Genomic DNA, 27,879 nt, shown 5'->3' on the forward strand with positions numbered 1-27,879 from the left:
ATAACCTCCGCTCTGTTACTCGCCCACTGTCGGACCTCAAATCCCCCTTTGGACAGGAGATTCCGTACTTTATCAAGGAGTGCTTTAGCTTCAGCCGTGGATGTGATGCTCTGTAAGCAGTTATCCACATAGAAGGCATTTTCCACTGAATCCCATACCTCTTGGTCACTGACTGGGTGCTCCCATGCGTGTCTCTGCAGAGCGTATATGGCACAACAAGGACTGCAGGTGGTGCCAAATGGGAGTACTTGCCATTCATAGATGGTGGGCTCTGTGTCTCGTTTCATATCTCGCCATATGAACCCGGAGCAGTATGGTGTAGGAAAGCAGTAAACAAATCTGATGAAACATGGCTTTGATGTCTCCACTGATGGCTGTAGAGTGCTGCCGGAACTGGAGAAGGACACCGAGCAAGGAAGGACCTAAGGTTGGTCTGGGGAGTAGACAGTCATTCAGGCTTTGACCAGCAGCTTGGAATGAACAGTTGAAGACAAGTCTGTACTTCTCACCGTGTTGCTGGATAACATGGTGAGGGAGATACCAGGATTCACGTAGTGCGTTTCCCTCTTCATGAGCTGTTACTTTAGTGACATAGCCTGCCTTCACAAGCTTATGAATCTCTTGGTTATGAACTTCTGCAAGCTCTGGATTCTTCACCAGGCATCGCTCCGTTCCACGCAGTAGTGGGAGTACAGCCCGTGTCGTGGTTGCCAGAGGAAGATGGTTGGGCACCCATAGCAGTGGGGTCGCATACCTGTGAATGCCATTCATTTCAGTGGTGGTGGTGCTCTTCTCCAGGAGGTCTAATGCATAGGAGTCATATTTCGAGCGAGTGACCTCCTGTAGCTTCCGGTTGGAGAAGGTGTCCATCTTCCAGAGCATCTCAACATTCCGAAGGAGGTCAGTGGCTGCACAGGGGGATGGATCTGGATTGCTCAGTCGGACAGAGTTCCCTATGGTGGTGGCAGCATCATGCTGTGGGGATGTTTTGTCAGCGGCAGGGACTGGGAAACTAGTCAGGATCGAGGCAAAGATGACTGGAGCAAAGTACAAAGAGATCCTTGATGAAAACCTGCTCCAGAGCGCTTAAGACCTCAGACTGGGGCAAAGGTTCACCTTCCATCAGGACAACAACCCTAAGTACACAGCCAAGACAATGCAGGAGTGACTTCGGGACAAGTCTTTGAATGTCCATGAGTAGCCAAGCCAGAAACGGACTTCAACCAGATCGAACATCTCTGGAGAGACCTGAAATTAGCTGTGCAGCGAAGCTCCCCATCCAACCTGACAGAGCTTGAGAGGATCTGCAGAGAAGAATGTGAGAAACTCCCCAAATGCTGGTATGCTAAGCTTGTAGTGTCATACCCAAGAAGACTCAAGGCTGTAATCGCTGCCAAAGGTTCTTCGACAAAGTGCTGAGCAAAGGGTCTGAATACTTATGTAAATGTGATATTTCAGTTGACATTTTGAATACATTTGCTAAAATTTCTAAAAACCTGTTTTTGCTTTGTCATTATGGGGTAGATTTATGGGGGAAAACAACAATTAAATCATTTTAGAATAAGTAAAAAAATGTGGAAGAAGTCAAGGGGTCTAAATACATTCCGAATGCACTGTATATAGAGACACACTTCCCATTTATTTTCTACTGCTGTATATATACTGCTGTACATATCATTTATAGTATATATTTTCAGTTTATATATGCATAGATTACGTTTGGATGACTGATACAGTGTTATTTGGGTTGTTAATTGGATTCATTTTGACATTTCCTGATTTCTTGTTTTTAGTTTTTTATTATTTATCTACTTGCTTGACGTTTTAATGCACTGTTAGGAGCTAGTGACACAAGCATTTCACTGCACCTGCTATAACATCTGCTAAACTGTGTACATGACCAATAAAGTTTGATTTGATAATACACATACCATTTCAGATATTAGTTTGTTTATAACTTAAAAGATGCAAAACAGTATTTTTCTTTGTCATGGGATGTAAGTTAACGTTCCCTTCCATGCTGCAGTGTTTGATCTAATGCATTCTGGGAAATGTATTTTTTCAGACATTTTTAAACATATTTTTTAAGGGAATTATGAATTATTATAGACAACCCACAACATGATCTTAGAATATTTCCAGACAAGTGTATTTAAAATTGTTTTACAAGAATGAGTTTTAAAAATGAAACGTTTCAACCTTATGCTACATGTTATTGGTAACCATATATTATGTCAAAATTCACATTTCTATGGTGATAAATGAGCCATTTGAATTGAATTGAATCTAATTCAATTCTATTTCTTTAATTCAATTCAAATTTTGCTTCATGTGGGGTGTGGCCAATTCAAATTAAATTCAAATTCAAGATTCTAATTGGAATTAGATCCATTTGTAACACCATTCCGATTTGATCCCAACCCTGGTATGTACACTCTTAGAAAAAAGGCGGGCAGCCGAAGAACCCTTTAAGTTCTAGATAGCACCTTTTCTTCTAAGAGTGTACAGTGTATGTTAAACTACTGTGACCCTTTCCCCTTGAATTATAAATAACCTAAAGTGCCCAAGAACTCAAATCTCCGGTGATTGAAGCCCTTAGAATCAATCCACTTATGTGAATATGAGATTCAAGCATCTGTGCATTTCTCCTCCTTTGCTTCAAACACACACAATGTTACACTGGCCTTTATTTTGAAAAAGGAAAAAAAGAGCAAAACCTTGAGGGAATCCAGCCCAGACTGGCTGGCACATATCTGAGGGTGTTAACAGGTAAAGGTAATTTCTGTGTGGAGCAGACAGACACCTGAGTTCACCTGGGGTTCAGGGAGAGGTCACGGAACCTGTGCTGTTTTGATAGTTATCTCCCTGTAGAGGGCTTCATTAGCACAGGAATTAACACCCCACTTGTATTTATTGTTCAGGTCTCACAGCTACTTCAGATTCTCAGGAGAGTATTAAGATAAAAGATGCAAGAGTGGAGCTCATGTACAGTGGTTTTCAAAGGTACTGGATATGCACATATTGTTATAAGTGTTAACTTTGGCATAAAAAAAAAGGACAATTATAAATTGTGATACAAGTATTACACTTTTTAGGATAAAAAATAAACTAATTTGACTGAAAAGTCATTATATGTTGTTACATACTGTTGAATATGTTAAGTGAAACCTTGTTCTATAGGCGCAAGTAGAGTGGTCACATGAATGGCAAGAAACCGGTGGTACAATATAAACAGTTTAATTGTGTAATTAACAATAAAGAATCACTCCTAGTTAGACAATTTCTGCATAAAGAAACCGAGAAACACTTATAAAACAGTCAGTTGTAACAAAATAACTGATGTTCCCATTGAAATAAACTCATAAAAAAGAAAAGAAAATGTATGCTGGATATTTATACAGGAATAGCTTGAATTGGATTGTTAACCAAAGGAAGACACATTGCAGACATCGATATTCACACAGATTGCATATGTTTTTCTCTCTAAGGTGTTCTATAGGTTAGTCATTTACCTATGCTTATTTGCATGATAGTAAAAATTGCATACAACATTAATTGTGAAGCTTGTAGCATGAGTTGCTTGACATACAGCACTTTTATAGGCAACCTTTAAAGCACATTTTCCATTTAAAACGTTAAGACACTTTTTGTTTTTACTGCCCATCAAAATTACATTTATAAATAGAAAAGGATCAGTGAAAAAAAAAAAAGCTCTATGTAACAAACTTTCCAAAAAAAGTAATTACATCAGAAACACTGCATGAACTGCAAATAAATAATGTAGAAGACAACAAAAAACAGAGTTTGTGATTCACATTTTTAAACTGTGTGGCTGATTCAGAAAGTTACAGTGACAAAGGTTTTGCAAAATAATCTAATCGGCAGTGCCATATAGTACAAGGCATTTATTGGCATAGTTTCTTTAAGACTGTATTTTTTTTTACAGTTAATATAATGTCTATATATATATTTATATTTCTTCCTAACAAATAATATGTAACGATTGAGCTATTCTCGGCGACGCACTTGGGGTGCGTTTTGGGTTCCAGAGTTTGAGTGATCCGTAATCACTGTCATGTTTTTCGCTTTTTCAAAGAATAACTAATTTGCCAGCAGGCTTCCAGATGTAGTACCTCATCATTAAGACCTTGTCATCCACTTGGTCCTCGATTTCATATGTATTTGAAAAAATCCAGTTAACACCACATATCCTATCAAACTCCATGGGGGCTTTTTATTATAATATCAGTAGCTCAAAAAGAAAGGAAATCAGTGTAAAACAACAGACATTAAGTGCAGTCAGCAAATATCCACGGCAACATACTTCAAATATTTTTTTGTGCAGATTATTTAAATGATGCATCAGTCTTTACAGTGAATAATACAAGTTTTACAAAATCAGAAAAAGCAATACTTATTCGTATTACTGTAGTCTGTGGAAATGGAGGGTTTCCAGCGTGAGAATGCTAGCGTTGCGTAGCCTTTCAGTCTGCATTGATATATAAATGCTAATCGTACGCATAGAGTCCAGACTCTGCATTGATAAAAACACTACTCTTTTCCCTCGCAGCGGCCGCACTGCGCTAGCCAGACCATTACCCTTTAGCATTGCATTCAGTCTCTGTGTGTATAGCAACACTACTCTTTTAGCACAGTGTTCAGACTGGGGGCTGCTCTTTCTACTCCTTGGACTCGTGGTCAGATTCTGAGAGGGCCTCAGAGCGGGCCAGGTGCTCCTCGATCTTGATGGAGAAGATGGTGCTGTTGGTCTGTGTGCTCTCTTCCAGTTCCTTCAGCAGCTCGGCGCTGCCCTCCCTGAATTCCGACAGTTCCTCCTCGAAGGCAGGGCTGCTGCTACTGCTGTTGCTGGGTTCCTTGGGCGGCTTGGCCGGGTGGTTGACGTAGAAGCGCTGGTTCTGGAAGAACTTGATGATGGTGAGCTTGGGTAGGTCCAGCTGGGCCGATAGGGTGTGGATTGCCTCCTCGTCTGGGTACATCCCCACGTCCTGGATGAAGCTCTGCAGAATGCCTAGGGCCTCTTGGGAGATCTTGCCCCCGCCGGAGCGAGCCTTGTTGCCTCCACCACCGCGGCCCTCGTCCTCTGTCTCTGCCGGGGAAGCGGTGGAGGGCTGGCGAGGGGGTAGCCGGGGGCCCATGGGTGGTTGCTGCTGCTGCTGTTGCATGGGCTGCTGGGACAGTGGAGGCTGGGAGGGGTGCTGGAGGGACATGGGGGGCTGGTGCTGCTGCTGTGGCGGTTGATGGGTCTGAGACTGTGGTGGGAAAGGGGGGGGGGGCAAGAGACAGGATGTTATCAGTGAACACTTATCGGCGACTTAATAATGCCTTTCATTCAAATCAATTGAGTTGTGTAGAATGGGCCCACTGTGTACAGAACAGGCTCTCCGCTGGAGGAATTTCCATGTAATATCTTATTGAATGTAATCAGTTCTTGGGATTCTTTTTCATGCGGAAATTGTGTCTTTCATTGTGGGGTAGAGGCACCAGTACTCACATACAAACCTGTATGCGCACACACACACACATGACACACACACATGCAAACACGTAGAAAGACACTGAGACGCCGAGAATTCACACGGAAACTGTCCATTCTGGTTGGTCGAGCTTATCAGGCCCCATTCAAAATATATTGCCAGACCACGATAAACAAACTCAATGTGTGTACAATTCAAAACGCGATCACCGCCGATTGCCATGGGTGTGAGAATGCTAACGTTGGCTTTGCTTTGCCGTCAGTATCCCGCTAGTGTAAACACATGACACATTACTCCTAAAATGTCTCATTGTTTGAGTGGAGGGAGGGTTGAGTGGGCAACTCGTGCTCTCTATTGACCACACAACAGTTCTTTCCCCCCTGAGTCAGACACACTCCAATTGGAGTTTGGTAATGAAGTTTAGAAAACACAGCACTTTACAGATAGCTTACCGGCCAGCTGCACATATTCACTCAAAGATCCAATTTTACACTAGAACACACACATATAGCGAGCTTCAATAAAGGAAGCTTCTCTCCACGTCTGTGAATCACTGCATTGCAACAGGTCTCTATGAGAACAAGCTTTTTAATAAATAGACTGACCTGAGTGGACAGAGGTTCAACGCCAACACCAATAAGCACTTTGAATTGCAAGTGTCAGTAGTTCCTCTATGCATTACAGTACTGAGACATTTTACTGGAAGCCAAAACATTTCTATTTCATTAGTGGTTAACTTTTCTGCGAAATATCCCAAATTGGTCATTTATTTTCACTTTTTTTAAATCCGATATTAGGCTCGATGAGAAAAATATGATTATGTTATTTCTACACTGGTGCTTTTACATGGAACTGGCCATAAGTTTCTGGCTAACAAAATAACTGATCAGCCATTCAGCTGCCACTATGTTTAATGTAAATATTTATGTTTATAATTAACAATTTTAAAAGTTAAAAGTGGGTCTCAGGTTTTTGTGTTCATTTGCAAACTGCCTTTTAAAAAAAAAGAAAACTTAGATAAGTTCAAAGTAAGAGTAAATTTAAAAAGTATTTCATTAAAAACACAAACTTTGACTATTAATATGTTTGTGATTAATAGAGATCATTTGTAGAAATGTCCCCTTACTGCTGGTTATTATGAACACCAGACAATTACAATGTAAAACTAAGGGATAATACTGGTTGCTTATTTGAAATCACAACATAAATGAAATAATCAAATTCTCTCTCTCACCTGTAGTGGGTCTGTGTGGGACATATACATCAGAGTTGGGTTCTGTGGGTACAGACATCAGAGTTGGTGTCTGTGCTTTTGTGTGTATCTCCTCTCATCTTCAATGGATGTGTATGCGTGTCCACTGCACATATGTACGTGTGTGTATGTGTGTATGTACATGTCTATGTGTATTTATGCGCTTGTGTGTGTGCATGTATGTATTAATGTGCACGTCTTTGCCTCCTCACCTGCATGGGGTCAGTGGACATGTGCATTGTGTGCGGGGGCCGGTCGGCGTGGTGCTGCTGCTGGCCGGCCGTGCTCTCCTGTTCGTAGATGGCGTCACGCTCTGCCTGAGCCAAGCTCAGGAAGCGGCGGATCATGGACAGGTTCTCCCACAGCGTACGGTTCTCCGGGCTGGGGTCCTCCTTCCAGCGCAGAAGCTCGCACAGCCAGCCCTTTACCGAAAGGAAACGAGAGAGAGTTTTAGCCTAACCCTCCACTTTAACTTTACACTTTATACATTTTAGCCCATTGCTGTAACATGCCAATATAATACAATTCCAAAGGCAGCAAAAGAACACATTCTGGGACCATTAGGTATGACAACATACACATGTATGTAGTATTCATAGTATGTAGCACAAAATGAAGGACCCATTTAACAGTTTACAGGAAACATTATACTCTAGCCCAGCAGAGGGCCATGAGAGATGGGACTGTGGGCCATAGAGGACTGTAGCTACACAATATTAATTTACACAGAGCATGTATCTGAGAAGCCCCAGTCAAAGGCAGCTTGTGTGTGTGACTGTGTGGGTGCAGCTGAGCGGTACAGTACGGTAGAGACGGAGCCCATCTATGGAGCTCTGTGATGAGGTCCTGTGACTCAGTTATACAGCACTGGATGTGGAGGGAACTCAACTGGGCCGTGTGAGGGCAGGGCAGGGGGTGATCACCATGACAGAACTGAAGCAGAGGGTGAGAGAAAATAGTGTGAGATGAAGTGTAGAGAACGAGGGAGCCAGCGAGAGACAGAGACCGAGAGGGGGGGGGGAAGAGACAGAGAAAGGAAGGAAGAGAAACAGACAGAAAAATAGGGAATTTTAAATGACCGTGGCTAAAAGAGAGCTGTAATGGGTGAGAAGGCAGAAGGAGGGAGGGAAGGAGGGAAAGCAGCTTCATTGAGGGAGGGTGAGAATGTGAGTGTGTGTGAGAGAGAAAGAGAGAGAGGGAGGGGAGAGAAGGGAGAGCGATGAAGCTGTTCAGCCGGTAGTCTGTCCTGGCAGCGTGACAGAGCAGTACTGTAATCTCCCAGCCAGTGTGCGGCAGCACCTTTCATTTCCACAAGATTACACTGCGCTGGTCACACACACACACAAACACACACACATAGGGCCAGAGCCACGCCACCACACTGCATGCAAGAGATAACTCAGCATTTCTGTTGTCCCCTGTTCCAACTCCTCCCCTAAGCCACATCAAACCCAGGAGGGTTTTGGAGAAAGCCGGGAGCGAGGGAGGGAGGGAGAGAGAGAGAGAGAGAGAGAGAGAGAGGGGAACAGAACAAGGAAGAGAGAGAGAGGAAGAGAGAGAGAGAGCAAGAAAGACAGGGAGAGAGAGTGTGAGAGAAAGAAGGACAGGGAGAGAAAGAGAGAGAAAAAGAGAGAGAGAGGGGTAGAAGGGACCTAAAGACTGCGTGCCCACCTTGTTCTTCTGCCACATTTATTGTTGCCTTTTTTAATTTGCAATTTGGACCGCGTTACCACTTTGATGTCTGTTGGTTTCGGCTGATTCGGTATTGAGGAACACCCCTATTTTCACCCCCACATGCTTCCCTGCCTCTTCCTAGCCAGAACTGAACCACACTACCAAGGCCACGATGAAGTAATCCAACTCAAACACTCCCCAAACCAGAAGGATTAAACCCAAAGTACTAAAGTCAGTCAAACAAGAGGCCAACATTAAGCCCATAGTAATTCTGGGAAATCCTCACATAAATGAACTAGCTAGTTAAAAATAACTACAGTAAAAACAAGTGGTAAAGTCTTAATATGTTGTCACTATGCTATTCATATTTTGCTGAAAGCTCGTTGACAGAATGTTGTACGACTAAAGTAAAGGAAGTTTGGCGCAGAGAAGTTTAACATTTAAGCAAAAACTGATAAAATTACCACAAAAGTGTAGTTAATGTCAAAATGGCAGCTTCCCTCAGTCGTCCCCACACAAGTGGGCAGTCAGCGTTTTCCCTGGTGGTTTAAAGAGCTGAAGTTGTGTTTGTGTTTGTTTAATTGTATTGCTTCCACAGGCCTGGCAGAAGCATTGAGGGAAGAAAGAGAGGTAGGACAGCTGGTCAGAGGAGGTGGCACTTGGCTCTATTGCCAGCAAACTCAAGGGGGGAAAACTTGGTTTTGGTCAATAAATGTGATGTGAAAACTTCATTTGGAGTGAGGATTTCTGTCTAATAATCACAGTGACAATGTGACATGGTGGAAAAATCCAAAATGGTGTTCCAGCTTTCTATCATATCTATGACTTAACCATTGTTTCAACTTCTATTTGAAATTGTGCAGACTTTTGAAGCTTTAGATAGACTTTGCAGAAATGTATAAGCAGCATCAATTGGTGCAATAGTTATTAGGTTGGCTGCACAATGCATGTTGTGTTACTGTGTTGAAATAGGCACTTACAATAAGAACCAAACATCTCTGTTGCTCTGTGTACTATGTCCATATTGTTCATTTCCCCCCTAACAACACTATTTGAATACGCCGTACTTACACTGCTCACCAATTCTGAACAACCCCGAACTCTCTCAGAGTTAGTGAAGAGCTCTCTATAAATAAAAATGTATTATTCATAATGATTAGCATGGAGAATGGAGAGGTGAGGAGAGTGACCACCCTGCCTGTTTTTTCGTCCAATCTGACCGTCAGCACACGGGCTGAGGGGGTCAAGAGGTGCAGAATGACAGAGTAATATACTCTTTAGCAGCAGGCCTCACGCAGCCCAGCAGAGCTCCCATTGTTTAGCACAGTATAAATAGCAACCAGGCATTCTTAATTATTTCGCTCCCAACACAATGCTGAATTCATGCGCAAGATTCACCTAACTACGCAGCGGCACACCGTACCATGTTTGTGTGTGTCTGCGACAGTCACAAGCTGCCAATGAGAGCATAGGCCTGCTCTGTTAGGGAACAGCCCGGTAATCACGCCCACCCCTCTTCCCTTCACTTCCCTCCCTTCTCCCTTCATCTCCCTCCCTTCTCCCTTCACCTCCCTCCCTTCTCCCTCCACAACATGGACACACACTACTGCATCAATAAACAACACTCTGCTGTGAAACCCTGCATGGAAAAAAGAGAGATAGAGAGAGAGAAAGACAGAAATAGAGAGATGAGAGAGAGAGATAGAGAGAGGCCTACCTCCACAGTCACACGGCAGGGCCAACACCTATCTCTAATCTCATTTGGTCATTATGAGCCCCATCAGTCCACCACCGAAAAATAAGCCGGCAGATGTCCATCAACTGTGATTCTCTTTGGGGTGGGGGGATTATAACACAATCAAATTGAATATGGTGCTTTATATAATAATTGTCTACACTGAAACAAAAGCACATTTGACCTTGTAGAAGCAAAACATCTGTTACAGGGGGGGGGGACTTGTGACAGTTGGGAGAAAAAGATTGCGATCCATTGTCGTGGCTGGACTTGTGGAACTTGTCAGAGGAGGGATTGAGAGCTGCAGAGAGCCAGCCAGACTCACATCTCTGTCCGAGAGGGAGAGAGAAATAAAAAGTAGGAGAGACAAAGCATTATTGTCTTTCCCTCCTTGAACCTGGCATATGGCCCAGCTCCACTAGCAGACAATGCTATGCAGATAAATGCAGCTGATAACACGGTATGTTCAAACCTGTTTCTCCTCTGCAAGAGCGTCACCTTAGAGCGCGTTCACCCCACAGTTACCAGCACTGGGATGTAAATACGGCACCATGCCCATCTGTTGACGGGAAATACCAACCTGCTTGATGTTCAGCATATGAGAATCTCCCACGACAATAAGCAAAAATTGACTGTGGAAAACGGACCCAGTGTTTTGTGTGTGTGAGGAAATCTTAATATGCAAATAAGGCAAGTCCGAGCGCCTATTCAAATAGTCTTGGCGTGGAGAGAGGAGAGGGGGGGGGGACAAGGGGGAAATGGGGTCGAGGCCCTTAATTGAACTCAACCATTCTTGCCCGGGGAACTGGAGGTCTAGCTACCATGTGGCCATCCTGAAAAATCCTACACTCTTAGCATGCATTCCCAGTGTGACTGGAATCTCACTCATTCCGTAATAAAACAATGAGTAAAGATTTTAAAGCACTTAAAAGTAGAATAGTACAAATACGTCAAATAAAATAAAATGGTATTTGTCACATGCACCGAGCTTAAAAATAATAATTAAATAAAATAGTAACACAAGGAATAAAATAAAATACACAAGAATGGAGCTATGTAGAGGAAGTAGCAGTACCAGATCAATGTGCAGAGGTACTAGGCATTTGAGGTAGATATGTACATGAAGGCAGGGTAAAGTGACTCGGCATCAGGGTAGATAATAATAAGAGTAAAATAAAGAACAACAGCACCATATGATGAGTATAAAAGTGTGTGTGTGTGTAATGTGTATGTATGTGTGTTTTGTTATGTCGGTATGCGTGTATTTGTTATGTGTGTATGTGTTTGTATTTATTGTATGTTGAATGTGCATGGGTTTTTGTGTGGGAGTGTCAATGTAGGGTGTATATATTGTCTAGTGAGTGTGCGTAGGGTCAGTGCAAGATAGAGTCATTGCAGATAGTTCAGGTACTATTCGTGGACTATTTAGCAGTCTTGATATTTAGCAGTCTTCGGCTTGGGGGTAGAAGCTTTCTTGGAGCCTGTTTGCCGGGCGGTCTATGGCTTCGGTGGCTGGAGTCTTTGGCAGTTTCTCGGGTCTTCCTCTGACACCGCCTGATACAGAGGTTATGGATTTCAGGGAGCTCAAACCCAGTGATAAACTGGGTTGTCCGCACCACCCTCTGTAGGGCTTAGCAGTCAAGGGCGGTGTATTTGCCATACCAGGCGGTGATACAGCCAGTCGGTGATCAGGTCTTCCACCATCGTATTGTCAGAAAACTTGATGATGGTGTTGGAGTCGTGCGTGGCCATGCAGTCATGGGTGAACAGGGAGTACAGGAGGGAACTAAGCACGTACACGTGAGGGTCCCCAGTGTTGAGGGTCAGCGTGGCAGAGGTGTTGTTGTCTACCCTCATCACTTGGGGCCAGCCCATCAGGAAGTCCAAGATCCAGTTGCAGAGGGAGGGGTTCAGTCCCAGGGTCCCAAGCTTGGAGGGGACTATGGTGTTGAACGCTGAGCTGTAGTTAGTCTATGAACAACATTCTCACATAGTTATCGTTCTCTTGTCCAGGTGAGAGAGGGCAGCGTGAAGTGCAATTGAGATTGCGTCCTCTGTGGACCTTTTGGGGGGTATGCGAATTGGAGTGGGTGTAGGGTGTCTGGGATGATGGTGTCGATGTGTGTCATGACTAGCCTTTCAAAGCACTTCATAACTGCAGATGTGAGTGCGACAGGACGATCGTCATTTAGGCAGGTTACCTTGGAGCTCTTGGGAAAAAGGACAATGGTGGTCAGCTTGAAACATGTTGGGATTACAGACTGGGACAAGGAGAGGTTAAAAATGTCAGTGAAAACACATGATAGTTGGTCTGCGCATGTTTTGTGAATGTGCACTAGTATTCTGTCTGGCCCGGCGGCCTTGTGATTGTTAACCTGTTTAAACGTTTTTCTCACATCGGCCACAGAGAGCGAGATCACACAGTCATCTGGAAAAACAGCAACTTTCACGCAAGGCACAGTGTTATATTCCTTGAAGCGAGCATAAAAGGCATTTAGTTTGTTTGGGAGTTCTGCATCGCTGGGCAACTCATAGCTGTGTTTCCTTTTGCAATCCATTATCGTCTGCAAGCCATGCCACACACAACGAGCGTCGGAGCTGGTGTAATAGGATTCCACCTTCCTCCTATATTGTCCTTTTGCATGTTTGATGTCTCGTCGGAGGTCGTAGCGGGCTTTCTTGCGTCCATGTCCGTGTCCCATTTCTTGAAAGCGGTAACTCTGGCCCAGTAGGTAATACAGTTGAAGTCAGAAGTTTACATACACCTTAGCCAAATACATTTAAACTCAGTTTTCCACAATTCCTGACATTTAATCAGAGTAAAAATTCCCTGTATTAGGTCAGTTAGGATCACCACTTTATTTTAAGAATGTGAAATGTCAGAATAACAGTAGAAAGAATGATTTATTCCAGCTTTTATTTCTTTCATCATATTCCCAGTGGGTCAGAAGTTTACATACACTCAATTAGTATTTGGTAGCTTTGCCTTTAAATTTTTTAACTGGGTCAAATGTTTCGAGTAGCCTTCCACAAGCTTCCCACAATAAGTTGGGTGAATTTTGGCCCATTCCTCCTGACAGAGCTGATGTAACTGAGTCAGGTTTGTAGGCCTCCTTGCTCGCACATGCTTTTTCAATTCTGCCCACAAATCTTCTATAGGATTGAGGTCAGGGCTTTGTGATGGACACTCCAATACCTTGACTTTATTGTCCTTAAGCCATTTTGCCACAACTTTGGAAGTATGCTTGGGGTCATTGTCCATTTGGATGACCCATTTGCGACCAAGCTTTAACTTCCCGACTGATGTAATGAGATGTTGCTTCAATATATCCACATAATTTTCCCTACCTCATGATGCCATCTATTTTGTGAAGTGCACCAGTCCCTCCTGCAGCAAAGCACCCCCACAACATGATGCTGCCACCCCCGTGCTTCACGGTTAGGATGGTGTTCTTTGGCTTGCAAACCTCCCACTTAATCCTCCAAACATAACGATGGTCATTATGACCAAACAGTTCTATTTTTGTTGTGCATCAGATCAGAGGACATTTCTCCAAAAAGTACAATCTTTGTCCTCATGTGCAGTTGCAAACCGTAGTCTGGCTTAATTATGGCGGTTTTGGAGCAGTGGCTTCTTCATTGCTGTGCGGCCATTCAGGTTATGTCGATATAGGACTCGTTTTACTGTGGATATAGATACTTTTGTACCTGTTTCATCCAGCATCTTCACAAGGTCCTTTGCTGTTGTTCTGGGATTGATTTGCACTTTTCGCTTCAAAGTACCTTAATTTCAAGGAGACAGAACGTGTCTCCTTCCTGAGTGGTATGATGGCTGCGTGGTCTCATGGTGTTTATACTTGCGTAATATTGTTTGTACAGATGAACGTGGTACCTTCAGGCGTTTAGAAATTGCTCCCAAGGATGAACCAGACTTGTGGAGGTCTACAATTCTTTTGCTGATTTATTTTAATTTTCCCATGATGTCAAGCAAAGAGCTACTGAGTTTGAAGGTAGGCCTTGAAATACATCCACAGGTAAACCTCCAATTGACTCAAATGATGTCAATTAGCCTATCAGAAGCTTCTAATGCCATGACATCTTTTTTACTGGAATTTTCCAAGCTGTTTAAAGGCACAGTCAACTTAGTGTATGTAAACTTCTGACTCAGTGGAATTGTGATACAGTGAATAATAAGTTAAACAATCTGTCTGTAAACAATTGTTGGAAAAATTACTTGTGTCACGCACAAAGTAGATGTCCTAACCGACTTGCCTAACCGAATTGTTAAAGAAGAAATTTGTGGAGTGGTTGAAAATGAGTTTTGACTCCAACCTGAGTGTATGTAAACTTCTGACTTCAACTGTACATGGTTTTTGGTTTGGATATGTTCTTATAGTAACTGTGGGGAAGACATTGTCTACAGTGCTAAAGTATTCAGACCCCTTGAATTTTTCGTCATTTTGTTACGTTACAGCTTTATTCTAAAATGGATTAAATAAAAAAAATCCTCAGCAATCTACACAAAATACCCCATAATGACAAAGCAAAAACAGGTTTTTAGAATGTTTGCAAATGTATAAAAAAATGTAAATAGAAATACCTTATTTACATTAGTATTCAGATCCTTTGGTATGAGACTCAAAATTGATCTCATGTAGGTGCATCCTGTTTCCATTGATCATCCTCGAGATGTTTCTACAACTTGATTGGAGTCCACCTGTGTTAAATTAAATTCATTGGACATGATTTGGAAAGGCACACACCTGTCTATATAAGGTCTCGCAGTTGACAGTGCATGTCAGAGCAAAAACCTAGCCATGAGGTCAAAGAAATTGTCCATAGAGCACCCGAGATAGGATTGTGTCGAGGCACAGATCTGTGGAAGGGTACCAAAAAAATTCTGCAGCATTGAAGGTCCCCAAGAACACTCTGGCCTCCATCATTCTTAAATGGAAGAAGTTTGGAACGACCAAGACTCTTCCTAGAGCTGGCCACCCGGCCAAACAGCAATCTGGGGAGAAGGACCTTGGTCAAGGAGGTGACCAAGAACTCGATGGTCACTCTGACAGAGCTCTAGAGTTCCTCTGTGGAGCTGGGAGAACCTTACGGAAGGACAACCATCTCTGCAGCACTCCAACAATCAGGGTTTTATGGTAGAGTGGCCAGATGGAAGCCACTCTTCAGTAATAGGCACATAACAGTCCGCTTGGAGTTTGCCAAAAGGCACCTAAAGATTCTCAGACCATGAGAAACAAGATTCTCTGGCCTGAATGCCAAGCTTCAGGACACCTGGCACCATCCCTATGGTGGTGGCAGCATCATGCTGTGGGGATGTTTTTCAGCGGCAGGGACTGGGAGACTAGTCAGGATCGAGGCAAAGATGAATGGAGCAGTGTACAGAGAGATCCTTGACGAAAACCTGCTCCAGAGCGCTCAGGGCCTCAGACTGGGGAGAAGGTTCACCTTCCAACAGGACAATGATCCTAAGAACACAGCCAAGACAACGCAGGACTGGCTTCGGGACACGTCTCTGAACGTCCTTAAGTTGCCCAGCCAGACTTGAAACTGATCGAACATCTCTGAAGTGACCTGAAAATAGCTGTGCAGCAACGCTCGCCATCCAATCTGACAGAACTTGAGAGGATCTGCAGAGAAGAATGGGAGAAACACCCCAAATACAGGTGTGCCAAGCTTGTAGTGTCACACCCAAGACTCGAGGCTGTAATCGCTGTCAAAGGTGGTTCAACAAAGTACTGAGTAAAGGGTCTGAATACTTATGTAAATGTGATATTTCCGCTTTTTGTCATTATGGTCTATTGTGTGTGGATTGATGAGGGAAAAAAATAACAATTTCATCAATCAAGGCTGTAACATAACAAAATGTAGAAAAGTCAAGGGATCTGAATATTTTCCGAATGCACTGTATGCACTTATTTATGAAGCCCATGACTCTTGCGGTAAACTCCTCAACGTAAGTATACAGCTATTGTTTTGCATGTTTTGCAATTGTTTTCAGGATTCACCTTAAGTCAATGGTGACACAAGTAGAGTGAACTGTGAAAGAGCTCTTGCAGATGTCTATGTGCACCCTTACATTATTTCCACCTGGTAGAGCTCAGGTCCTGGGCTTTACTCACTGATCCTGCAGGGGATTGTTCTGCGCATGGTAATACACGGTAATACTCTTGACTGTTCATAGCTCAACCATCTGACTCCCTGCCAAAGGACTCATTGGACTGGGGCCTGACTGTCCACGAGCAGTTGTGCGATAGAATGAATCTATCGATTAACACTCTTTAGAAACAACAAATGAAAAGTGATGATTTGTGTTGAAGGATTTGTACACAAAACAATCCAGTCAAATTGTGAATCCTTAGTAGGAAATATATTGCTCAACAGAATATAATGCCATCTGTGATTTTAATCCCTTATTTTGGACATTTATACAGATTTTAACCTGTAGCTAAATAAAAACATGCATTATGTCTTGTCAAAGTGGAATTCCTTCGAATCGGTTGCCAGATTGGTTACCTAACCCCGTTACAGGAATGTCAACAGTAGAGTATGCCTACATACCCACATCTGCTCAATCTGAAACAAACAAGGCAACCTGTTTCCCTGCATTCATTTTCAAATTGAAACATGGGAAGTCTTGACCGACACATTTCAGACCCGCAGTGGAAGATATATGATGTCAAAGACACCAGCTGGGAAACGTGATATCAGCGTTTACCGAGTGAAAGGTCATGCCCTCTCGCATCACAATGCGCCAGTCGTCAACAATAGCTGACTGGAACATCTACATTGAACATATGCTGCGGAGTGAATGCATGATTGTGCAGGAAACATTCTCTTTCTCAGCATTTACTCTCAGAACAATGGCAATCGGTTCATCGTCACAGAATGCCACAGTTGCAGTATGAATTCCTGAAGCGGGAACACTTAGAACTGGGACAGAATGACCAGAGCAGGTCAATGAAATGTCAAAATCCTCAAATACAGAACATGACACATCTGTACTCTGCTCTGCCAGGCTACAAAATGACAAAACAAATCACCATGTTGTATGCTGGGTCTCTCTGTCAAACATTAGGAGGCATGTTCAGTTGACTGTGGAAAAAAAATCAATCAAGCTATTCTGGTTTTGATAACTATTAAACACAGAGAGAGAGAGAGAGAGAGAGAGAGAGAGAGAGAGAGATTACAGTAAAATCTCTTTAACATTATAGCATCCCTCTGTTTACATCTTCTATGGAGTTTACAACAGCATTGAGGCTGCTACAGAAACAGGAGAACAATTCAGAGAGTGAATGAATGCACAAAGGACCACTAACTCACAAAAGAGGAAGAGAGAAGAAGGAAGTTTCAGAGCTAAACAGCATCTGAATTAGGAACACACCAATCACCTATGAGGAGTGTGATTCCATCAATTATAAGCACTTGATTGAGATTGAATTCAAAGCTGGAGTTGAATTGCTAATATCAGAGCATAATTAAACTGATAAATCATGGCTGATCTTAGTGAATTATGGATTTAAATAGCAGAAAACCTGCAAATTGTGTATGTCAGCTAATGTTTGCTACATGTCAGCTACATGTTTGCTGTCAGATGGAAGGGACTGTTAAATTTGTTAAAATCTACAAATATGAACTTTGGTCAAAATCATGGGTCTCAATGAATTATATGTATGAGATGTGAGGGACGTCTTAACCCTCTGTATGAAATGAGAACTGATGTGGAAAGTCATAGCTATACCGTATGAAAAGTCTACTTTGTGGCATCATGTGTGTAGTAAGAGAGAGGAGAAAGACAGGGTCTGAAGAGAAACAAGTAGAGAGAGAGAGAGAGAGAGAGGGAGAGAGAGAGAGAGAGAGAGAGAGAGAGAGAGAGCACACAAGCATTCGAATAGGTCCTAATGTCTCCCGATTTAATTCCCACCTCTCCCTCTCCCTCTCACACACACACACAGACTAACACATCCCCACACTGCATCTGCCGGAGCTTGTGGCTGTAGTTAAATTGAAATATTTCCCGGCGTGTGTCAGAAGCATGCAGGATGGTAATTATGACAGATCTGATTAGGCGGGCCGAGTCGGGCGGCTCCGGGCTGCAGGTGCGACCTTGTGCATTCCTGCGTGTGTAAATAAAATTAATTACAAGCGTGGGGGCGCGCGGCGCGTGACATCAGTGCGCACGGGGGGGACTCCCACAGGGGGCACCCTAATGGAATATTTTCCCCGAGTCTAATAATACAGTTGGTATTGACTTGAGGTAATTAGGGGGATCATTAAAGCACTTTTCCCGGCGTATTTGCCTGCCTGATCAGATTAGCCAGAATGGGCCTCAGAACAAGCCCTGTGTGGTCTGTCAGAGGAGATAGTGGGAAAGGGCTGGGGCTGGAGCGAGGCTCTCCCCACACTGTTAGCCCGGCCTGGGAAGGAGAAGCAACGGGGCGTGGAGGGTGAGAGCGACCTCAGACTTGGGACAGCGGGGGGAAAATGTCAGGGAGTGGAATGTGGGGATGGAGGTAGGTACAGTAGGTGTGGTGGAGGGGAGCAAAAGGGCAGAGTGGAGGAGAGAAAGAGGGTGTGAGTGTGTGAATGAAAGAGAGAGAGAAACAGACAGTAGAGTAGTACAGTAGAGAGGTATGTGCATGCTCAGTGAGGGGGGGTTAGAGGTGGCTGATGAAATGAGAGGCAGTGGAATAGATGCTGGTGGGAATTCTTCTGTCCATTAAACAATAAGGAAAATGCTAATTTTAGAGGGAGGAGGAGGAACTGCCTTTTGCGAGATAATTCATACACTAAATTAATTATTCAGACATCTGGGCCTCCGGTTCCAAAAATTGTCTCTTTAATATTATAGAGGATCTGCCACCGTTTCCCCGACAACCTAATAACCAAGCAACCGGATAAATACATTAATTAATTAATAAACAGTCATGGCCTTTCTTTCTCTTTTGGTGATGCTCTCTCATTTCTAATCTGCCTCAGCTTCGCAGGGAGACAATCCGGAGTCTGTAAACAAACAATGGAGATGTTATGTTGGCCGTTACACCACAGAAACTGAAGTGAAACTTTGGGAGGTGACTTATAACTTCACTCTGGATCAGCCCCATAACCGCACCCCATTCATTTTATCCATGAAGGCAAAACACTCAAGTTATAAAACCCTCACATTTCTTTATCTCTAGGTTCATGGATCATGGTGTAGGTGGTCATGCCCAGTTTCTCCCTAGGCTCTTCCTGCTTCAGAAGATCAGATATTATTCAATTCTGTGAGTCTATGTTCCAAATGTCATCTCCTGTAACATCTGCCTCTTAGACTCGGCAGAGAGAGGTACCCAGGAGGGGTCTATGCACTGAGTATTAAGGAGGTGGTTGGGCCATATGAGTGGGGTGGATGTACAGCGTTCAAGCTGTCCCAGTCAAAAACAACAACACAGATTCCACTAACCCAGGATATGAATCATTTCAGAAATTATGGGCAGGGGGGCAGGTCCAGTAATTCCACCACCCTCCTCCTCCCCTCTGTCTCTCTCCCTCTCACCACCTTTCCACTCCAGACCAGCGAGGCACTCAGTGTCCCTCCCCCACCCCCCTGGAGAGCTGCGTGCCAGGCGGGCGCAGGGTGACAGATGGCACCCCCCCCCCGGTGGCGCAGTGGCGGACCAGATCAGTGCCATTCTGTCTCATTAAAGCCTGGCTAATTAGCGTAGCCTCTTCCAGGGGAGAGAGAGAGAATGAGGGACAGAGAGAGAGAGAGAGAGGGAGAGAGAGACATAGGCACTTGGTGGTGGCTTTACTTTTTTGTATTCCACTGGTCACTCTGTGTGTGTGTTGGGGGGTATGAGTGCTAGCCCTGTGGCGCAGGGGCTCCCGGATTGCTTGTTGTGTGACAGCAGGGACTCTGATACAGACAATCACAGCTCCCTCTCAGGATGTGTGTCAGGCAGTTTAGACACCAAAGCCATGTTAGGGGCTCCCCACGGCTAGCCTCCCACCGCTAGCCACCCATCGCTAGCTTCCGCTCCTTTAGCAGCCAACAACATACAGCTAGCTAAACACCTTCTCTGTTAGCCTAGCCAATATGGATAGCCTCCATTTCACTAGCTAAAACAGATAGCTAGCTAGCTACCACCTCTACCGGTGCAGCTTTGTTAGCACTGACAATGGCTCTCATCAAAATCTAGCCTCCATCTTTTCGAACGCTATCACTAAAGGGGCGTCTCCTAATGCTAGCTGCGGATTCTGGCGGCATTGTCTCCTGTGGCTGGCTTCAAACCAATAGGCTACATCATCAACAAAGGCTACCTCAATACTATAGTTACCCTCTAACAACCTGCTCAAACTAGTATACAGTACATCTCCCACAGCTGAATGTTGGCTCTACTTTGAATTTGAGAAGAACGAAATTTGACAAAAAATGAAATATGAAGGGTTATTGGATTCTATCTTAATGTAATGTATAGTTGTACATATACATCAAAATGGGCTGTAGTCTGAAGATATACTGTAGGCTGCATGACTAAATTTGATGTCAACCAGCAGCAGAATGGAGATTTTCAATTGTACTTACTCACTGCACCCAAAATGTAGAGGTTAAAAAGGTGATTGAAATGCTACTGTGAATATGAGAGAGAGACCTACCAGTTAAAGGCTGGCAGAAAGAGAGGTCTGCTGTGGTTACAAGCCCTGAGAGGGGACAGGATGGCTGTGTTCCAAACCCCATCCCCCATGCAACACACCCATGCACACAACAAACACACACACACACACACACACACACACACACACACACACACACACACACACACACACACACACACTGGAGTGTAAGCCAATCTCTAAACTCCTGCTTAAAGCTCTCACACTCAGGGACCACCACTGCTCCCACCCGCTCCCACTCCACAGCCCCCTGCTCCCCTTCTCAGATCTCCTCCCCTCTTCTCCGCACTCCTCCTTTCCCCTCCTCTCCTCGCTCTATCTATCTTTCACAGGGGCAGGGCTAGACGAGGCAAACGCACACACAGACACACACAATAGCTGTCTGAGCCAAGCTCTCCTGTCCTTCAACCCCCCAACATTCGCCAGCTCTTCCAGGGTGGTGGGCTGCATACATGCGAGCGTGCGACCACCGAGAATTCCTGCACTGTGCCGGGATGGCAGTGGGGGTACGGCACACCAATCAGACACGCATGTGCCAGCCTCCATATTGAGACTGAGCCTCCCCCGCCCCCAAACCCCCGTTCCTCCTGCCAGTCTGGGCCCCAATGGATGGACCCGTCCCCCAACACCATCCACCACCACCAGCTCCTCACTCCCTCGCCCTCCAACCCCAGCACCAGCAGCCCCCACTGTGCTAAAGTGCAGAGCCTGGGCCTGGATCTCTGGTTCTGAGTCTGGGCCTGGTGCGAAGTTGAGCCGCCACTGCCCCTGGTGGTGGTGGGGGCCAGGAGGGGCACCAGCTGCCCGGGGAGCGCCCATTACGAGATGGAGCCAGTGATAAGTGCTCTCCCAGGCCCCCTTTCACAGGCATAATTAGCACACTTCTTATCTGCTGCTCAATTCACATTCACACCCTCCGCCTCCATCGCCATGAATGGAGGAGAAGGGAGACAGGGAGGAGAGAGAGAAGAGAGTGAGCGGGAGGAGAGAGAGAAGAGAGAGAGAGAGAGAGAGAGAGAGAGAGAGAGAGAGTGAGAGAGAGAAAGAGGGTGTGAGGAAACACAGTGGAAACCTGTTCACTCACAAACAATAATCTGAGAAGAGATATTTTTTCTCCCCCTCTTCTCTCTTCTCTTCCAAAAAGACTTTGAACTCCTGAACAAAAACAATGGTTTGTGCATCAAACTGCAATTTGGTAAAACAAAGATATCTGCCCCTATAATCATGCCAATCAGCAAAAAAAAAACAGATATTTCCAGATAATTTGGCCCCTGTTTAATCTATTTTCTTCTTCTTCATCAAGTAACAATTGTGGAAACATTTTCAACTGTGCTCCACCAATATATCAAACCTTTAATAATAACGGCTTGCTCCGCATTTCTTTAATTAGTTTTAATAAGAGTTAAACTGATGGTAATTTTGCTCACACAAACCAGTATTCAATGAGTGGGTTGTTCCCTGGGCGAGATAACAGGCTCCGCTTTAGCTCAGAGTCATTCAGAGCACAGCTAATATAAACAGGTTTGTTTTGTGTTGAAACACTGTCTGCTGTTCGCTAAACCCACAATAAAGGAGACATGTCATTATGGCGATAAATCACCAGTCGGAGAAGAGAGGAGAGTTGCACAATGTGGCATTTCAGTTTTTGAACCCCTTAACTGGTGAATGTCTCCAGATCTGGTTTTATATCGTGTTTTATTATTTTGTTTTCTAATGTTTCATCAACTACACTGGAAAGGAGACAAAATGTCTCCACGACAAGTTCAGGCACGAAATGAAAATATTAGCTCTGTAAATATTCATGTGTGCATTATATTTGAAGCTGGAACATCCACAGAACTGTAACTAATAGTTTAATAACATACGTTCCCAATATTATAGCCAGAGACATTCTTTTGTTCAACATTTTCTTTCAATCTTTAGCGCCAATTTCTCCCAAAATGAGTTTCTTTGTTAACCCTCTTCAACTGCGTGGCAAAGCGGGAAACAATACTTATTGCATGTGGTGTTGTTCTGCAGGTCTGTGTGTCTGTATCAAATTGTGCTCTTAGTGGTCTGTGGCCTAGAACTGTATGTTGTGTGTACAAAAATGGCATCCAGAGTCTAAGTCAACATATGGGTCTGTACCTGACTCTTGGAGGCGGCCACCTTGGCAAACAGAGTCTAAGTCAACGTATGGGTCTGTACCTGACTCTTGGAGGTGGCCACCTTGGCAAACAGAGTCTAAGTCAACGTATGGGTCTGTACCTGACTCTTGGAGGCGGCCACCTTGGCAAACAGAGTCTAAGTCAACGTATGGGTCTGTACCTGACTCTTGGAGGCGGCCACCTTGGCAAACAGAGTCTAAGTCAACGTATGGGTCTGTACCTGACTCTTGGAGGCGGCCACCTTGGCAAACAGAGTCTAAGTCAACGTATGGGTCTGTACCTGACTCTTGGAGACGGCCACCTTGGCAAACAGAGTCTAAGTCAACGTATTGGTCTGTACCTGACTCTTGGGGGCAGCCACCTTGGCAAACAGAGTCTAAGTCAACGTATGGGTCTGTACCTGACTCTTGGAGGCGGCCACCTTGGCAAACAGAGTCTAAGTCAACGTATGGGTCTGTACCTGACTCTTGGGGGCAGCCACCTTGGCAAACAGAGTCTAAGTCAACGTATGGGTCTGTACCTGACTCTTGGAGGCGGCCACCTTGGCAAACAGAGTCTAAGTCAACGTATGGGTCTGTACCTGACTCTTGGAGAAAGCCACCTAGGCAAACAGAGTCTAAGTCAACATATGGGTCTGTACCTGACTCTTGGAGGCTTCCTCCTTGGCAAACAGAGTCTAAGTCAACGTATGGGTCTGTACCTGACTCTTGGAGGCGGCCACCTTGGCAAACGGAGTCTAAGTCAACGTATGGGTCTGTACCTGACTCTTGGGGGCAGCCACCTTGGCAAACAGAGTCTAAGTCAACGTATGGGTCTGTACCTGACTCTTTGAGGCGGCCACCTTGGCAAACAGAGTCTAAGTCAACGTATGGGTCTGTACCTGACTCTTTGAGGCGGCCACCTTGGCAAACAGAGTCTAAGTCAACGTATGGGTCTGTACCTGACTCTTGGAGGCGGCCACCTTGGCAAACAGAGCCTGGGAAACCTTGGCCCTCTTCATCTCCTGCTGGATTTCGTCATAGATGGAGGAGTTGATGTTGAGGATGCAGCTCTCCGTCTTGCCGTTCCACTCGCTGGGGAGCGGAGAGGCCTTCACCTGGGCAGGATAAGGGGTGTCAGCAAAAGGGTTGGAAAACAAGGTGATGCTGCCGTGTTTTCTGGATTCGGGGATCTGTCCAGGTAGATAAAGGGAGGAAAGAGAACTAGGTTTAAAACATGGGAGACAATTTCACTTTAAATGGTTTCATACAACTCATAATTTGTCTAATTAACTTCCCTTAACAAATATAATATAACATATTGGTGACGCTTGATAATAACTTTTAAGCATTAACAAACAATTGATGAACTATTAATAAATACATTTTTAGTATCTGAATTACTCATGAATAAGTATTTCTACTAAACTTCTAAATTCTAAAACTGTTATGAGCAAATCATGCTACAATATACATAAAATGCCACAACATACATTATTACGATAACCATGAATCGCAATGTTATTGATACAGTACAGTAACGGTGAAAGTGTTACAAAGAGGTGGTTCATTGTTGTGTTTTCTTACAGGAGAGATGCCCACAGGGATTCTGGGGTTCCAGTCCTCAGGTCTGACGTTGTTACAGTCTTCTCTCCTGGGCTGCTGGGGCAACAGAGACATGTTTGTTTAGTCCCACCCTTAGAAAGGGGATTTAACAACACATGAACACACATTAGCACAGACAAACACACACACACGCACACACACGCACACACACACAACAAAAAATTGTTAGTCTGTATCAACACAAAGGTGGTATAGTTCATGTGCAATGACAACTTTAGTACACTGCAGTGTCATTGATGAAGATAAACTGATCAGAAATCAGATTGCAGAGAGATACATGGAATTGAATCAACAGCATTCTGGAGGAAACCCTTTTATATATATATATATTATTATTATTTTTTTTTTACGTGTAGGCAATAATTAAATTACTCAAGTATTAATCTTGTCAGTTACAAACTTGCCCAAAACAATCTGTAAAAATCGCAAAAACATTTTTAATGTATATGTCTAAACATCTAACAGAGGAGCCATTTTGGTGGTTATGAAAGGATAATGGACCCCAAATTTGTGGTAAACTGGAATGTTTTAAGATTCCTGGGCATCTTTTAACCATTTATGACTCAGTAGGCGGGGGGTGTCAGTGTGTGTACTGACTACCAACAATTTCCTCAGTAGCTCTAATTGTTAAGCTTGGGACATGCAGAGACTGGTGAGGGCACTGGAGCCACCCATGGGCACACATGAGAAACATACCTCCGCATAATTTTTTAGGAGGCCTATAAAAGCCTCCCTGTCTGCTCAATTGCTACCCTGACTGATTTATGTGGCTAAATCTCCCAACGCATTACTTTATACGTTATAGGGGCTGTCAGTGGGAGTCTGGCATATGTCCAGGCCAAAGCATACTATGATACAGTAGGACTCAGTCATAGGTGAAGGGAAGAATAGAAGAATGCATATTAGAGCTAATGATCATATGCTACTATGACGTTTCATGTTCAGCAAGAAGTAAATAACTGTATAGTAAATGGTGGGAATTTAGATGTGACCTATCGAGAATAAGCCAGTTATAATGAAGCGAAAAGATCTGTGTGTCCTGTACTGCCCTGTAAAATTATGCATTTAGTATACAAGCCCACCTCTACAACTACAAAAACTGAAATCCCAGCCCTGGAATTTGACTAACACAATTATTCAATCCAGAAAGGTGTGTGCACCTCCTGATCCACACGTTTGAAATGGACGATACTGAAGTAAACAGAATTAGGGCCTGAACAGAGGTATGTCTGATAGCAGAAACATGGTTGAGTCTGGTCAATGTGTCATTGTACGAGGGACAGCTCTCTCTCGCTCACTCTCTCGCTTTCTCTCTCTATCACTCTGTCTCCCTCTCTGTGTCTGTCTCTCTCTCTAACTCTCTCTATTGGATTTCTCTCCCTTTTTCCATGTCCAGCTTTCACAGCCAACTGACTGTTGAGGAAGACCTGTGAACTGTAAAGTGGCCTTTTCCTAGTTTAAAACCACTGGTTCAGAGTCTGATTCTTCCCTTTCCTTCCAGTTTTGTAAGGACGGCCACTGCGATCTGGCCATGTAGTCAAAGGGGCCTCCCTGTTTGGCCAATGGGTGGCACAGGGACATTTCTCTCCCAAATAAAAGGCAGTCTTCAGTCCCAGGCTGGACAGAGGGGGCCTTTGTCTGGCCCTCTCCACCCCAGACACACTCGACCGCACTCAAAATGTGCTTAAGTGGAAAAGTTGCCACATACCTGTCCAATAAAGGACTTTGATTGTGGGAGAGACAGTGGAGAGCTGGTGGTCAGGCAGTTGATGGAGGAACTGACTGACTGACAGACTGGGGGAGATTTGCTCCTCCACAGAACGTGTCGTCATTGAGTTGCTTCCTATTTTAAGAGTGGGGTGGGTAGTGGCACTTGCTGTACAACTTAAGGTCAAAATAAATGCGTTTGTGTGAGTGTGTGTGAGTGTGTGTGTGTGTGTGTGTGTGCACGCTGCTCTGTCTGTGTGCATGCTTGCCTGTTCGTTCCATACCTGCACTGGCCGGGTGGGCGGGGTGCTGATGAGTGGCGCAGGCCCCATGGCCGAGGCAGCCGTCAGGCTCCTTTCCCTCTCGTCCTGGTAGATACGGTCTCGCTCGGCCTCGGGCAGCTGCAGGAAGTTCTGCATGGCCCGCAGGTTGACCAGCAGAGACTGGCTGGCCGTCTTAGGATCCTCCTCTTTACGCAGGATCTCAGACAGCAGGCCCTGGGAGGAAGAGTGGGAGAGGGAGCGAGAGGGAGAGAGAGCGAGGGAGAGATGCCCTATTTGTAAGCCCTGAGAAGACTCATACATTGACTTCATGTCCGTTGTGAACATTCTATTTCTACTAGTAAACTCTCCCAGACCCAGAGGATGATGTAACTACTACATCACATCGACTCAGTGAGTATCAGCGTAGCAATCAGTGTATCCACTGTTCCTTTTCAATAGCTATGAATCCTGTCATTACGGGAATCACTGTATTATCAGGACTGTTTAACTGAGGCTTTTCATCCGCCCTTGGACACACACTGAGTGATCCATTTTCAGCTTCTCTTCTTCAATAGGTGTGTGATTTGGAAATAAACAAAATGATTTTGTAATAAACATCTTGAGGTCAGTTCTGTTGATAATTACACCAACTACCGGAGCTGGAACCAGTGGCTCCGCTGTTTAACTAATGGTACGGTGGTTTAAGAAAACACACTGTGCTTGTGACTTAATGAAACACTGGCGGACATTGGAATAGATTCACTTTATGACGGAGCCAAGAATGTATAACTAGATACAGGTATCAACTCTGAACGGGGAGACAAGCTTTCGTACTGACATTGAGTGCATGTCACAGGTATTCTGAAGATTGTGCGAGAATATGTGTGTGTGTGCGCATGTGTGTGTGTCTTATGTGTTTGCGTATACGCGTGTCTGTGTGTTGTGCAATTGTGTGTGTGTATGCTTGCATGTTTATTACACCCGGCCATCTCCCCAGTCAATCGGCCGCTTCTAGAAAAAAGGGGCGGCGAGCCCCGGTTCGTCCAACCCGCCCCGCCCCGCGTAGACACCACACGCAGCCTTATTAACACCCTCGGCAGAAACAGGAAGAGAAAAACACTAACACACAATAAATAATACAAGAGGAGGCTCTCAAAAGGCACATGACTATTTCTTCATACCGGAGAGTTAAAGGCTGAAAGGAGAGGCTTGTCAATTTGCACAAAAACACCACTGTCTGCTTGCTATCCACTTAACTGTATTTGTGGAGAGAGCATCGGTACGCACCGATTCTAATAGATTCTTATCAAGAGGTTTCGCACACAACTTCAAAG

At 44.4% G+C, this 27,879-nt stretch overlaps 1 protein-coding gene across 15 annotated transcripts in view; it reads right to left on the bottom strand.

The window, feature by feature from the left end:
- Positions 1 to 3,221: 3,221 nt before the first annotated feature.
- The window catches only part of LOC135522302 (DNA-binding protein SATB1-like), a 56,043-nt gene continuing 31,385 nt past the window's right edge, over positions 3,222 to 27,879 (bottom strand). For 7 of the 15 annotated variants that reach the window (XM_064948426.1, XM_064948429.1, XM_064948428.1 and 4 more), the window contains 6 exons: positions 26,552 to 26,779; positions 24,537 to 24,611; positions 23,912 to 24,142; positions 6,960 to 7,169; positions 6,730 to 6,771; positions 3,222 to 5,270 (listed from right to left, as the gene is read on the bottom strand). In XM_064948426.1, coding sequence (XP_064804498.1) covers positions 4,680 to 5,270; positions 6,730 to 6,771; positions 6,960 to 7,169; positions 23,912 to 24,142; positions 24,537 to 24,611; positions 26,552 to 26,779 — 1,377 coding nt within the window. In that variant the 3' untranslated portion in view covers positions 3,222 to 4,679. The remainder of the gene's footprint in view (positions 5,271 to 6,729; positions 6,772 to 6,959; positions 7,170 to 23,911; positions 24,143 to 24,536; positions 24,612 to 26,551; positions 26,780 to 27,879) is intronic. The other 8 variants (XM_064948430.1, XM_064948425.1, XM_064948420.1 and 5 more) reach the window with 5 other exon arrangements.

Source organism: Oncorhynchus masou, chromosome 30 (genome assembly GCF_036934945.1).
Source record: "Oncorhynchus masou masou isolate Uvic2021 chromosome 30, UVic_Omas_1.1, whole genome shotgun sequence".
Lineage (NCBI taxonomy): Eukaryota > Metazoa > Chordata > Actinopteri > Salmoniformes > Salmonidae > Oncorhynchus > Oncorhynchus masou.